Here is a 14891-nt window from a genome sequence, read left to right on the forward strand (position 1 = left end):
GGCACGTGCACCCGAATGTTTATAGCAGCAATGTCCACAATAGCCAAACTATGGAAAGAACCTAGATGTCCATCCACGGATGAATGGATCAAGAAGATGTGGTATATATACACAATGGAATACTATGCAGCCATCAAAAGAAATGAAATCTTGCCATTTGCGACAACATGGATGGAACTAGAGTGTATCATGCTTAGCAGAGAAAGACAACTATCATATGATCTCCCTGATAGGAGGAAGTGGTGATGCAACATGGGGGCTTAAGTGGGTAGGAGAAGAATCAATGAAACAAGATGGGATTGGGAGGGAGACAAACCATAAGTGACTCTTAATCTCACAAAACAAACTGAGGGTTGCTGGGGGGAGGGGGTTTGGGAGAAGGGGGTGGGATTATGGACATTGGGGAGGGTATGTGCTTTGGTGAGTGCTGTGAAGTGTGTAAACCTGGTGATTCACAGACCTGTACCCCTGGGGATAAAAATATATGTTTATAAAAAATAAAAAATTTAAAATAAAAAATAAAAAACAACAACAACAACAAAAAAAATTCTCAATGGAGAAAAACTGAAAGCTTTTCTACTAAGGTCAGGAACACGGCAGGGATGTCCATTATCACCACTGCTATTCAACATAGTACTAGAGGTCCTAGCCTCAGCAATCAGACAACAAAAGGAAATTAAAGGCATCCAAATCGGCAAAGAAGAAGTCAAATTATCACTCTTCACAGATGATATGATACTATATGTGGAAAACCCAAAAGACTCCACTCCAAAACTGCTAGAACTTATACAGGAATTCAGTAAAGTGTCAGGATATAAAATCAATGCACAGAAATCAGTTGCATTTCTCTACACCAACAGCAAGACAGAAGAAAGAGATATTAAGGAGTCAATCCCATTTACAATTGCATCCAAAACCAAAAGATACCTAGGAATAAACCTAACCAAAGAGACACAGAATCTATACTCAGAAAACTATAAAGTACTCATGAAAGAAATTGAGGAAGACACAAAGAAATGGAAAAATGTTCCATGCTCCTGGATTGGAAGAATAAATATTGTGAAAATGTCTATGCTACCTACAGCTATCTACACATTTAATGCAATTCCTATCAAAGTACCATCCATCTTTTTCAAAGAAATGGAACAAATAATGCTAAAATTTATATGGAACCAGAAAAGACCTCGAATAGCCAAAGGGATATTGAAAAAGAAAGCCAACGTTGGTGGCATCACAATTCCGGACTTCAAGCTCTATTACAAAGCTGTCATCATCAAGACAGCATGGTACTGGCACAAAAACAGACCCATAGATCAATGGAACAGAATAGAGAGCCCAGAAATAGACCCTCAAATCTATGGTCAACTCATCTTCGACAAAGCAGGAAAGAATGTCCAATGGAAAAAAGACAGCCTCTTCAATAAATGGTGCTGGGAAAATTGGACAGCCACATGTAGAAAAATGAAATTGGACCATTTCCTTACACCACACACAAAAATAGACTCAAAATGGATGAAGGACCTCAATGTGCGAAAGGAATCCATCAAAATCCTTGAGGAGAACACAGGCAGCAACCTCTTCGACCTCAGCCGCAGCAACATCTTCCTAGGAACAACGCAAAAGGCAAGGGAAGCAAGGGAAAAAATGAACTATTGGGATTTCATCAAGATCAAAAGCTTTTGCACAGCAAAGGAAACAGTTAATAAAATCAAAAGACAACTGACAGAATGGGAGAAGATATTTGCAAACGACATATCAGATAAAGGACTAGTGTCCATAATCTATAAAGAACTTAGCAAACTCAACACCCAAAGAACAAATAATCCAATCAAGAAATGGGCAGAGGACATGAACAGACATTTCTGCAAAGAAGACATCCAGATGGCCAACAGACACATGAAAAAGTGCTCCATATCACTCGGCATCAGGGAAATACAAATCAAAACCACAATGAGATATCACCTCACACCAGTCAGAATGGCTAAAATCAACAAGTCAGGAAATGACAGATGCTGGCGAGGATGCGGAGAAAGGGGAACCCTCCTACACTGTTGGTGGGAATGCAAGCTGGTGCAGCCACTCTGGAAAACAGCATGGAGGTTCCTCAAAATGTTGAAAATAGAACTGCCCTATGACCCAGCAATTGCACTATTGGGTATTTACCCTAAAGATACAAATGTAGTGATCCAAAAGGGCACGTGCACCCGAATGTTATAGCAGCAATGTCCACAATAGCCAAACTATGGAAAGAACCTAGATGTCCATCCACAGATGAATGGATCAAGAAGATGTGGTATATATACACAATGGAATACTATGCAGCCATCAAAAGAAATGAAATCTTGCCATTTGCGACAACATGGATGGAACTAGAGCGTATCATGCTTAGCGAAATAAGTCAAGCAGAGAAAGACAACTATCATATGATCTCCCTGATATGAGGAAGTGGTGATGCAACATGGGGACTTAAGTGGGTAGGAGAAGAATAAATGAAACAAGATGGGATTGGGAGGGAGACAAACCATAAGTGACTCTTAATCTCACAAAACAAACTGAGGGTTGCTGGGGGGAGGGGGTTTGGGAGAAGGGGGTGGGATTATGGACATTGGGGAGGGTATGTGCTTTGGTGAGTGCTGTGAAGTGTGTAAACCTGGTGATTCACAGACCTGTACCCCTGGGGATAAAAATATATGTTTATAAAAAATAAAAAATTTAAAATAAAAAATAAAAAACAACAACAACAAAAAAAAAATAAAAGAGGCTCCATATTAATATGTGTAGAAATCAAAGTAAAATTCTGCTTGCAAAGATTATCTAACACACCTGGATCTTGTGATGTATAAAGCAGCGGAGTCCCTCCAACATGTGTTCTGAGAGAGCACAGAAACACATGGGTCTGTCCTGGCCAGCAGCACGGAGATAAAAGCAACAGCTGATTAGTCTCAACAAAGAGGACCACGGAGTCTTAGTTAGAACCAACACAGGGCTATGGTGTGCTTGTTGGCACATTTTCCTCTTAAAAAATTATGCATGCTGAATTTTATTGTTTTGCTCACTAAACTCTATCAATCTTCATGAGCTTATAATTAAGAAAATATTACACTTGGAAGGACTCCCTGCTATTATCAAATAACTTTGAAAAGAAATGGAGAAGTACAAGTTGTTTAACTGTTGTTACAAATTCCAGCCATATGAAATGTTAATGTAAGACCACAAGGGATTCTCACTGTGTTTGTATGCATTTTATTTTTTTAAGTTTATTTTAAAGATTATATTTATTTGAGAGAAAGAGAAAGAGTGAGTGTGAGCTCCAGTGGGGGGAGGAGTAAGGGGAGAAGGAGAAGCAGACTCCCCACTGAGTAAGCCTAAGGGGCTGGGGGGCTGGATCCCAGGACTCAGATCAGGACCTGAGCTGAAGGCAGAGGCTTAACTGATGGAGCCACACCCGGCACCCCTGTTTGTATGCATTTTAAAAAGCCAGACTGGAACACAAAATGAGTTTCAAGCAATTTTCATAACAATAATTAGCAAGGATCAGAGAACATTTTATTTATTTTTTTATTTGCTTCACTCAAGGTTTCCACTGACCAAACCTGAGAAACAGAATCTAATAAAAAGCACTAGGTAGCGAAGTCCTATCTGTCCCTCTGGCAGCAGATGGCAGTATTGATGCATGAAAAAAATCTTTTCAGGTTACTTTTGCAAGTACCTGTTAAGGTTTCCCCTCTCTAAGGTGAGGTATCTGAGCTGAACCAGAATTCCTAATCAGATTATACGGTGGTTGTCCTGTTACAGCTCTTCTTTGCCAGCTTTATTTATCTCTCCTTTTAAGTAAGAGCTGGCTTTTGTTGTTAGTTTGCTTGTTTTGTTTTGTTGTTAGGAGCAGTTTTAAGTTCACAGCAAAATGGAGCGGAAGATACAGAGGTTTCCCAAATGTCTCCTACCTCCACTTACGAAGTACAGCCCCATTATCCATATGCCTCACCAGACTGATACATTTGTTACAAGCGATGAACCTACATGGACACAGAACCATCCAAAGTCTATAGTTAACCTAAGGGTTCACTCTTAATGTACATTCTATGGATTTAGACAATGTTTCCAAATGTATCATATAATGTATGATGACATGTATCCATCACTATGGCATCATACAGAGTATTTTCACTGCCGCAAGAATCCTCTGTACTTTGCCCATTACCCCCACTACCTCCAGGCAATCGTTGACCTTTTTACTATCTCTCTGATTTTACCTTTTCTAAGATGTCATATTATTGTAGACTTTATGGTATGTAGTCTTCTCTTTTGGCTTTTTTTACTGAATAATATGCATTTAAGTTAACTATTTTTCCTGGCTTCATATCTCATTTTTCTCTTTGACACTGAATAATATTCCATTGTCTGGATGTACAACTTCTCTTTCATAAAGAGATATCTTTTCCATTTGCAGCTCTCTTTAGACCTTGACAAAAATGGGATTTTAACTTCCTTCCCCCCCAAACTCCTTTTCAGTACTCAACTGTATTACTCTAGAACATACTCCACTCAGCAGACATTCTTGGGGAAACAGGCTCTCAAGCCTCCCCAGGCCACAGGCGTTCAGAACACTCTCCTTCCTGTATCTTTTAGTTGCTTTTCCGAAGTGGAACTTCCCTGAGTCAGGTGGCAATAAAGATCTCTGCTCCCTTTAGATCCCTGGAACATCATCTGTAGTTCAGAGAAATTGGAAGCCCCTGCAGCCTGCTTCACAGCCTCGAGGGCCAGGACAGCAGACCAAGTCCAGGATTAGTGCTGTGGCCGCTGAAATAAAGCAGATCCGAGCCAGACGGAAAACAGCCCGGATGCTAATGGTTGTGCTTTTGGTGTTTGCAATTTGCTATCTACCAATTAGCATCCTCAACGTGCTCAAGAGGTAAAGTTCATCTATTATTTGAAAATAAAGTGGCTGTCATTTATTGGTTCTTAGTGAAGAAGTTTTTTGTCTTTTTTTAAAAATTTTTTATTCTTTTTTTTTTCCTTCTTAAGCCAGAGAAAAATCTAAACCCTTTGCCTAGATAGTGTCAGGCCAGATAACTCATTGTGTTGTTGTTCCTAACAGGTAGCTAAGACAGCCTTTTAGAGTGCACAGACCCTACATACTCTTGTCCGTGGAAGTTCTCCGTTGAATGGCAGACACAAAACAGATGTTCCCCCTGACGACTTCAAGCTAATTGCTGAGTCTTAGATGGAGAAAAAGTTCTAATGCAAAAATAAATAAATAATAAAAATACTATAATAAAATAATAAATAAAAATAATAAAAATACTAAAATAAACAAAAAACCCAGAAGCCAAAAGCAAAACAAAACAAACGAAAAAAAACCTCATTTACAGCTTGAAGTTCTGTTTTGATCAGAACAAATGGGGTTTTCTAAGCTTTGTTCTCATACATAGGGAATTATGACACAATTCTATCTTAAAAATAAAAAAAAAGATAGAGATCTTTTTTTAGCATTCTAGTTATACTAATTAGTATATTAATTATACTAATTATATTTAAAAGGGTATTTTTTCAGAAGGAAAATCAATGTATAGGGGAAGGGGGAAAAAAGAGCATTTGTGAGTGCACACACAGGCACGCACACACAAATGGAATCAGGGCTCATACTTCGTTTTGAATCTTTAAATAGAACAAAGCCATTTCCTCAAGTCACTGAATCAAGAGCTCAGGATGACTATTAATAAAAATTAGCATGTACCTTTTCAGTGAGAGAAAATGTGTTATTTGTTAGGCTGCAGATACAGTGTTAAGTTAAAACAATGGACTGACAGGAACAGCCAATGCAGGGGCTGTGGTACACATGAACTTCACAGCCAGCCAACTTTATTGGGAATTACCATAACTGTTGCAAACAGACAGGCCCCAAGGTAATAGTAATTTTGTTTATAATAGGCTTCAAACTTAAACTAGGATTGCTCCTCTCACTTTTCCCTGATTCAGAGTCAATATCATATTCCTCACAGCTGGAGACTCTGGAGAGCAGCAGCTTTGGCCAGAGTTATACACTAAAGGTGGTATAACCAGCTGCAAAGATTTCTCATTCTTCTTGGCCCTTGTTTCTGATTGCTAAATAAGTCTTCCAATGGAAAATGAACTTTTGTTTAGTAGTATTGTTTAGTACAGATGCAGTCTAAAAGGCATGAGATTTTCAGCAGCATGGGGCCTTGAGATAGGTACTGGCTCACAAGAAACTGTAAGCTACTTTGCCCTCCATAGCTCTTCATAATTTCAGTCTTATTTTTCTTGATTACAGAAATCCCATATGAATTTATTCTGTTCTTGGGCTAGATGTTGTTTTCTATTCTTAAGAGCCTTTTAAACATGCTATGATACTGAATTATTTTCTCCTTTTTTTTTTTTTAACTCTTTGTACTTTTATGGTACTCAGTCTAAATTCAACAAAAGTCAGATTTACTTCTCTCTGGGTTGCTCATTGGGATTCCCTGCATCTCGCCACTTAATGGGTTCTTACCTAGTTCCAAATATCTACTTGTCTGTAATAGTTCTCTTCTTTTTAAGTTAAAGTCCTCCCTTTCCAATGAAAATAAATGGCTAGGAAGAAAGTCTACATTAAAATATTTTCAATTTTTTGAGCATTCTGCTCTTTTCCACAAGACTTGAGAAAAACACTCCTTTTCTTCAAATTCTTACCTCTGTGTTTGCCCTTGTAGGTTATGCTTGTATTTCCTTTAGACATCCCTAAACTCTCCATTAAAACAATTTTTTGCCTGACTAGTTAAAACCAGCTTCTTTAAAGCAATTCTGGTTTGTCTAGGATTTCAAAGATATATTATGCTAGAGGGTCAGAACATACTATTAATTCTATTTGTCCAGGTTAGTCCACTCCATATCATATTTTTGTAAAACTCCAGTACTCCACAGAGGATCACTTCATTCCAGAAATGCATTTCTATCATGGGCACCGTCATGTAATCAAATTACACAATCAATGGTGCAGGATCGTGCAGGAAATGTGTTATCATCTTCAGCCTGTAAAATTTATTGAGTAGTTAGTTACCAGCTACCTGATATTGGCTAGTGGATTGAATTTGAAAGATGAGATATTTCTGAGCATGGAACACATCTTAAAAATGATGTTTAAGGGTAAAATAATGAAATATTTTTCAGAGTTTAAAATAATAAAAATACTAAAACTCATGTATTTTAAGAAGTTACCAGAATTTTGCCGACAGAAAACTAGTTTCCCTCTGCCTGTAATGAAGTCCCAGAATTCAAATTTCAAGAAGGCTGGGAAAATGGTAGTTGAAAAAAAAATGTGATACTTTGATCAGTGCACAAAGGCAGGTAGGAAGAAAGACTCAAAGACAGCAGTTTAGGAGGCCTTTTAAATGGCACACAAAATGGAGTAGGGACAAACATTGTTCAGTTGTATTTAGAAACGAAACAAAAGAAGGGACATAGATACATATTTGACTTCTGCTCTCTTACCAGAAATAGTATTGCATTTGTTGTTTAAAGGAAAGAGATCATTCCTGCTTGAATTTGCCTTTGACTTGCTAATTGTGCCATGGAGATTTTGTTCAGGTACCAACATTTTTCTAAACCCAATATGGCACCATAAACCAGTGCCTGTTGCAGAGGAGGACAGGAGTTAATTAGGCAGCTTCCATCAAGGGCTGCATTCACCCAGGAATTTCATTATTTGAAATGTACTTTTCAAAATCACGCTGGATTTCCAGTGATTGCTTTTTGTTTTGTTTTGTTTTTCTTACAGAGTATTTGGGATGTTTACCCACACAGAAGACAGAGAGACTGTATATGCCTGGTTTACATTTTCACACTGGCTTGTATATGCCAATAGTGCTGCGAACCCAATTATTTATAATTTTCTCAGTGGTGAGTTTTCAACTGTTCCTTCCATGTAAGCCACAATCCTTACCAAGGATGAGGAATCAATGACCAGAAGGTTTTGAACACTCTTGAAATGTGTGAAGAGCTTAATTGCTCTACAATGAGATTCCCCCCCCACCCCGATCTAATTTGACTTGAGGTTTTGCCCTTATGAGAGGGAGCACATGTTACCTGACTCATCAGAGAAAATCATCTAAGGCATTTTCCCACCAAATTTAAAAGAAATGTTGAGTAGGAGGAAAGTGAAAATTGTGAGAATTGAAGAACACAGAACCCTGTTTGCCATACATTAAATTTATGATTTACCAACCTGTAAAATAATTTTATCTGAAAGTAGTACAGACTTGCTATATTATTTCCTTTGCCAACACTGAGATTGCCTCACTGAGATTGAATTGGAACCCTTCCACTTTGGGGTATTTTTCTACATTTACATTTCTCTTGTGAGTAACATCTCTTGGGGTTATCTCAAGATTTCTCACTGACCACAAAAAATGACTTGACTTCTAAATAACATACAAGCTAAATGACACGCACAGACATACATCTGTAACTGATTTAATCTTTCTCAGTGTATGAAACCAATGTAATTGTAAAAATCATTTAACTAGTTGTTTTATTTACAAACATTTTGACTGACTGACCTTTAGAATTGTGTTTTAATTAGCTACATCTGTACACTGTCGTCTTCTCTAACCAGTTGGCTCTTTCTGTTTCATTGCTATCTCCAAATATATGATAATTTTAGCAATTCATTTTACTGTGTACTTAATAAAGTATGTGTATTTTCCAACTTCATCTTTGGCCTTGTAGGTTATATGGGTTATTTTAAAAAAAGGAAGAAGAAGGAGAAGAAGAAGACAAATGACCGGTTAATTAGATTTTTTTAAACAATTTTCATTGTTTTTTCCTCAATCATGGCGTATATACCCTATATATAAATATGTAAAAACCTGCTTTATTTCACCTTTCAGAGACTCAGGTGATATAAATGTGGGGTTTGTTTTGTATTGAATTGCCCTTTTTCTTGCCTTCCCCTGCCACAGCCAGCACCTGTCTCCAGAATAAAGACGGCATTAGATCGGAGATAACCAGAGACAACTCACTGCTCATGTGCTAGGTTTGAGGGACCATGTGGAACTGTGGCTTTGGAAGCAATGAAGAAGCTGTTGCCTTGGGATTAGAGATGACTAAAGCCCTGAGCCTTGCACTAAGCAGATCAAACTTCCTAGAAAGTTACAGGAAGAAGTGTTTGGAGTCAAGGCCACAAGTTAAAGTGCACTTGTGGGGTGGGTTAAGGCAGGGAAGGTGGCTGGAACCTGTGGAGACCTGGGATGTGCCTGCAATTGTCCAAGTCCCTTGAACATTCACTTCTCATGTGTAATTACTCAATCACCTGCTTTGGTGATAGAAGCTCAGAGAAGAGAAATGATGATTCCCCATCCTGTTCATTTATCCTTAAAAAGGTGACTGTTTCATTTTCATACTTCTCCAATTTCATGTCAGTGATTTAAAGGCAAGAAATAACTTCTAAAGTAGGTAATTTTTTTCTTCTGTTTTGTTTTGTTCTGCCTCATGCAGATTATGAAACTTTAAGAAATTTTCTATATATGTTAAGATTTTTTTTTTCTAGATTCTTTGTTGAACTGAGTGTGTCAGTAGACCAGTTTCTTCAAAGTCCAGTGCAGGGGTAATTTCTGCACTGTCGTGGCCATATACAATACAGATTTCATCATTTTTGAAATTATTAAATACCTCTGGACATCCTACTAATGATCACTTTCTTTACAGCTATCTGTAAAAACCCACAATCGCAAATGAAGAAGGTTTGACTCTAAAGAAAAGAAACCAACTCCAAACATCATACATGAAAATCAGTTACAGTTACATTATTTTATGGAAATACCTTATTGTGTCAAGAGTCTACCAAACTTCCAGTAACCCAATTTCCTCTTCCGATTTCCCTGTTTTTGCAAAATATTGTACCTCATTGTTGGTTTGGCTCAAGGGAGCTACTGGGTTATATCTTATTCATGATTTGTTGAACCCTATTTATGTGTAATTCTTTTTCCTTTCATTCTCCCTGGTTTGCCAGGAAAGTTTCGAGAGGAATTTAAAGCTGCGTTTTCTTGCTGCTGCCTTGGAGTTCATCATCGCCAGGAGGACCGGCTCACCCGGGGCCGAACGAGCACAGAGAGCCGGAAGTCTCTGACCACCCAGATCAGCAACTTTGACAACATATCAAAACTCTCAGAGCAAGTTGTACTCACCAGCATAAGCACACTCCCCGCAGCCAACGGAGCAGGGCCACTTCAAAGCTGGTAGAATTTTCATTCATAGGACAGGGATATCTGGGTAAAACTATTCTTTTTTTTTAAAATCTCTGTACACACAAACTTTACTATCCTAATGATTTGAAGCTAAAATTACTTTGTGGAAATTTTTAAAACAATTTCCTTTCTTTCTTTCTCTTTTTCTTTCCTTCTTTCTCTTTTTAATCTATTACTCTATGGAAATAAAAAGAAAAGCCAGTTTAAAAATAATTTCTCAACTTTTGATTTAAACATGTTAGAAGTTTGACTTTCAACTGAATTTTAGGCTATTCACTTTTAGCTTTATGTATTATAATTTGTGTCAATTAAATGTTTGCATATTTTTAATTCTAATTTTTATTTTACTCTCTCACTTTCAGCTTGGTTGCAAAAAATTACCAAGAGTAATCCAATGATTTTCTTTTAAAAGAAGTAGCAATTACTAACTCTGAATTAGCAACAGACATGTTAGCTGATTTCATAGTTTAAAAAAAATTACAAAAGACTGTCATTATGATGTGACATCTGAAAGAATATTTATATATAAAATAGCATATTATATTAGATAATCAAAAGCTATCTTTCAAAACTATTCAAAAATATTTACTATTAAACTTTAATTTCCATTCATTTGATCACCCATTTACACAATTTTCTCAGGTTTGTAACCTTACCGTTGCTCACATTTCTCATCTCAACATATGGCCAGTAAGACTGTATTAACATAACAATTTTGGAGTAACTACAAATACTAACAATCTCCATCTCTAAGAAAAGACTTCGATATTTGAGAATATGGTAGAATTCTTTTATGGGTAGAACCCATAAAAATGTCACAGTTGGCCTTGCTGAATTAAATTAAGAATGCAATTTACAAAGAAAAGGAGTTGTGGACTACTACGTCACATATGGGGACAGTTACTACTGTCATGGAGATGTGATGATAAATATTTGCATTTATTTGAACTTCATAAACATTAATCAAATACAAGCACCCACTGTGCTAGGTGCTGGAGAATGAGGTAGGGACGGATGTACACGTGCCTTCACAAGAGCTCTCAGTTACTGAGGGACACATGTTGATAGAGTTTACAGGACAGCAAAGCATTCTGGGGGGCAGATTCAAACGTGGGTGGAGCAGTGAAGCAACCAACAAGGGATGTGAGCAGGAAAGTTGTCCTGTTTTGTTTCTGATTCATTACAGTGACATGGTTGATGTCAGAAAATTCCGTGCAGGCCTGCAGGTGGTTAAGAGGGAAGTGCTGGCTCCTGACTCACATACAAAGGACTAGCCACTTGGCGTACTTTGTACAAGTGTGAGAGCTGTGATCCAAAGCACTGAGTATTTCTACCTTGTTCCCTCCTCAAAATGCTTCTAATTCAAATATTCACTTGAAAACTGAATTGAAAATAAGAGATGTTCATGAAAGTTGCTCTTCTTCTCGCATGACAGCAACAGGTGTCCTTATTTTATCGAAACAAAAGATGTGGAGCATAACATTTAAGGAAGATTTTTACAGACCCTAAAAATTATCTCATTCATTGCCCGCTATTTTCCAACCCATCACTTTCCAAAAGAAAACACAAGCAAATTGTCCACAAGTCATTTTCCTGTTTTAAAATTGGGGGCTACCTTGTGCTTTTTTCCTACTCAAAGCAAAAAACAACCCTCACAGACAAGGTTTATTGAAATTATCTTGCTAATTATCAGAAAGAAAATGACAAAAGCAAAGTGTTATAACTCTCCCCTCCTTTCCCCTGTACATTTGAGAACTTTCTTGTTAATGCTGCATGAGAGGAGTGTTGTAATATTCAGAATGTGAGGGGAGCTAACATCTTAAACAGTTTGAGGATCCCTTAACTAATACTGATAATATGCCTCGATGCCTAAGTAGTATCAGAGAAAAAGAGATAAATTATAGACTGTAATATAGTCTAGTTCTTTATCATTTAAGGAGAGAGATTGAAGGACAGAGAGAAAGAGAAAGAGGCTCAGAATGACTGCCTGTTAAGAACAGACTCAGAAGTCAAGATGCCTTTGCTCTAAATGATAGATTCTCAAAATGCATTTTCTGAACCATCAGCATCAGCCTCGCCTAAGAGATTACTAGACATGCAATCTTAGATCTGCTGAATCAGAAACTTTGGGGGTGGCACTCAGGACTCTGTGTCTTAACAAACCCTACAGGTTTTCCCAAAACATCTGGAAATTTGAGAACCCCTGCTCCAAATAACCACCTGGCACCTGCTAATTAGCCCACGCAAAATTAAGTATTTTACTGCACAGGTATCTGCCACAGGGACCATTGTCATCACTCCTGTCAACTTGGTTGGAGGTCTGAAAGAAGAGCCTGAGTATGAATGTGGAACATCACTCAGTATCATCTTATTCAAACAGATAGTGGTTTATGAACCAATTGTTCTGCATGAACAGCACAGTGTGAGAGAAGACTGGTTTTAAAGCACTTGTGTACTTTTACGGATACCTGGATGACTTGAGTTTCTAACTAAAACTTTTAAAACTCCAATTTTACTTACACTGACTAAAAGCTAAGTCTTGTGGGAACAGATAGTTTCTAAGAATGATCATTGCCTGGAAGGAAAACAAATACACACCAGAACTTGCAAGAAACCGTGTTGATGGAATAGCAGACTGTATGCATTGCTTTCAACATGTGAATTCTGGAGCCCTTCTGAGAGGTCTGGATGGAGTATGGTTACCTTCCTAGGACAAGTGGTAAAGAAAGAGTTGTCTCCAAAGCCTGCCAATCTTATGGAGCAAAGCATCAACTTCTCACCTCATTATGTGTTAATAACACAAATGAGAGACTTCTTATGAAAAGAATGTGTTGCAACTGTTTTATTCTCAACATAGAATATGCATCTGTCTGTTTTGCTATGTTTTAAAGATTTAATGTAAAATGTCACTAGCGTTACTGAAATTTTGTTATCAATAAGGATGAGATCATTTTTTTGAATAGAGAATCCATTTGAACTTCATTATTTCTGCATTTCTCTAAACCCATGAACACTTTGATATTTTAATTCATTCATTCTTGGCAAAAGATGACTCCTAGTATTTGAGGAAAATGACTTAAATGTTCCAAGGCTTGGATCATTTCCTTGATATCAAATAACTGTTACAAATCATTGATGAATTAATTGCAAAAGTGTTAGGCAGTGATACTGAATTTCACTCCCAGTGTGAATTGTTTTATTAAAGACAGAGGTAAATATGCTTGTAAAATGTGGTCTGAATATACATAAACCTAAAATATCAGAATGACAAATACCCAAACATGCTTATGGACACAAATTTTGAGGAGGGCTATTACTGTTTTAATGCCAGTATAATAATAATAGAATCTCTCATGCTTGATATAAATCAGAATAGTAATCAACTATATTGCAAAAAAAAATCTGGTTAGTCATTACAACTTAGAAAGTTTTTCAATCCCAACTAATTTTACAACAGACAACTTTTCTACTCTCTACAAGTTACAAAAAAAAAAAAAAGTAAATTCCATTAGGTTATGTACAATTGGTTTTCAAATGGCATGAAGCAAAATACTGATTTTTTTAGAGATAATATGTAAACAAAAATATTGTCAATTTAAGTCTATTCTACTATTTTATGTACCTCAGAAAATGAAGAGCAAAGGCATGGAAAACATTGTTATCTCCCCAAATTCAAAGAGGATTGTTTTCTAGAATACTGCTGCAATTAAAGAGGGAGCAAAAAACTCCCTCTCATTTGCCACGTATTTTTATTCTCTTAAATTTGCTTTATACTGTCTGGGGTTAGACTATCTTTTAAGTTTTTTCTGAAATGTATTTCTATAATTGTTGTATCCCATGTGTGTAATATTATGTCACTTGTTTAACAGTTATCTTATACATTTCAGTTCTTTGCGCCTGATTTCCTGTGTGTTCATGAAGAAATTTCTTATAAAATCCAATGGGACTACACACCGACTATGAAGGATGCTCGTTATGTACCTTTTCAGTAAAAACCATACTGAGAATTCTATAATCTCATTCACACTGCCCTTTCTATTGTATGAAAAATCTCGCTGTTGTTGATTTGAGACATTGGATATTCAGTCATAACTAGTGTCAGATCTCTGCAGTTAAGGATTAAATTAAGCCCTCTGGTGCGGTACTTAATGATCAAAATACTTTTCCCAATAAGTTTATATAACCAAGGATAATCATGATGTAAAATGTTTTTAAGGTTGTTTTTAAGAGCAGGTACTAAACTAAGGGTGGTTAAGATTAACAAGAAATATTTCATTAAAAATATGGTAAGACACTGACATGTATCATTAAATTTTGGAATTTTTATCAGAGTCAAGAGATTGTATCTTATTCGGATTTAAAGAAAACAGTGACCTTGTGATTTTCAATTTATTATTAGACTAATAAGTATGGCATTTCCATAATTATGCAAATTTTTTCTTGGTCATTGTATGTAAAACTTTTAGGGCTCTTTTTAGTTATTGATAAATTCTAAAATGTATATTTTCTGCTTTTCAAATGATTCTGATAAATGACAGAATCAAATGTCAAGGATTTTTCTTTAAAAGTCTGCTTTATTCACCACTGTTTATTCTAACTTGTATCAAAAAGGGAGCCAAATAACTGGACAGGTAAATAGTTGATTCCATC

The 14891-nt window shown here is 36.7% G+C and overlaps 1 protein-coding gene across 2 annotated transcripts in view; it reads left to right on the forward strand.

The window, feature by feature from the left end:
* HCRTR2 (hypocretin receptor 2) overlaps positions 1-14521 on the forward strand; it is a 119971-nt gene extending 105450 nt beyond the window's left edge. Inside the window, exons 5-8 of one of the 2 annotated variants that reach the window (XM_082731242.1) lie at positions 4692-4912; positions 7775-7896; positions 10007-10232; positions 12511-14521. In XM_082731242.1, the coding sequence (XP_082587368.1) occupies positions 4692-4912; positions 7775-7896; positions 10007-10232; positions 12511-12565 (624 nt within the window). In that variant the 3' untranslated portion in view covers positions 12566-14521. Of the gene's footprint in view, positions 1-4691; positions 4913-7774; positions 7897-10006; positions 10374-12510 lie in introns of those variants that run through there. The other variant, XM_082731241.1, reaches the window with a different exon arrangement.
* The last annotated feature ends 370 nt before the right edge of the window (positions 14522-14891 follow it).

This window comes from Mustela nivalis, assembly GCF_964662115.1.
Source record: "Mustela nivalis genome assembly, chromosome: 5".
NCBI classification, from domain to species: domain Eukaryota; kingdom Metazoa; phylum Chordata; class Mammalia; order Carnivora; family Mustelidae; genus Mustela; species Mustela nivalis.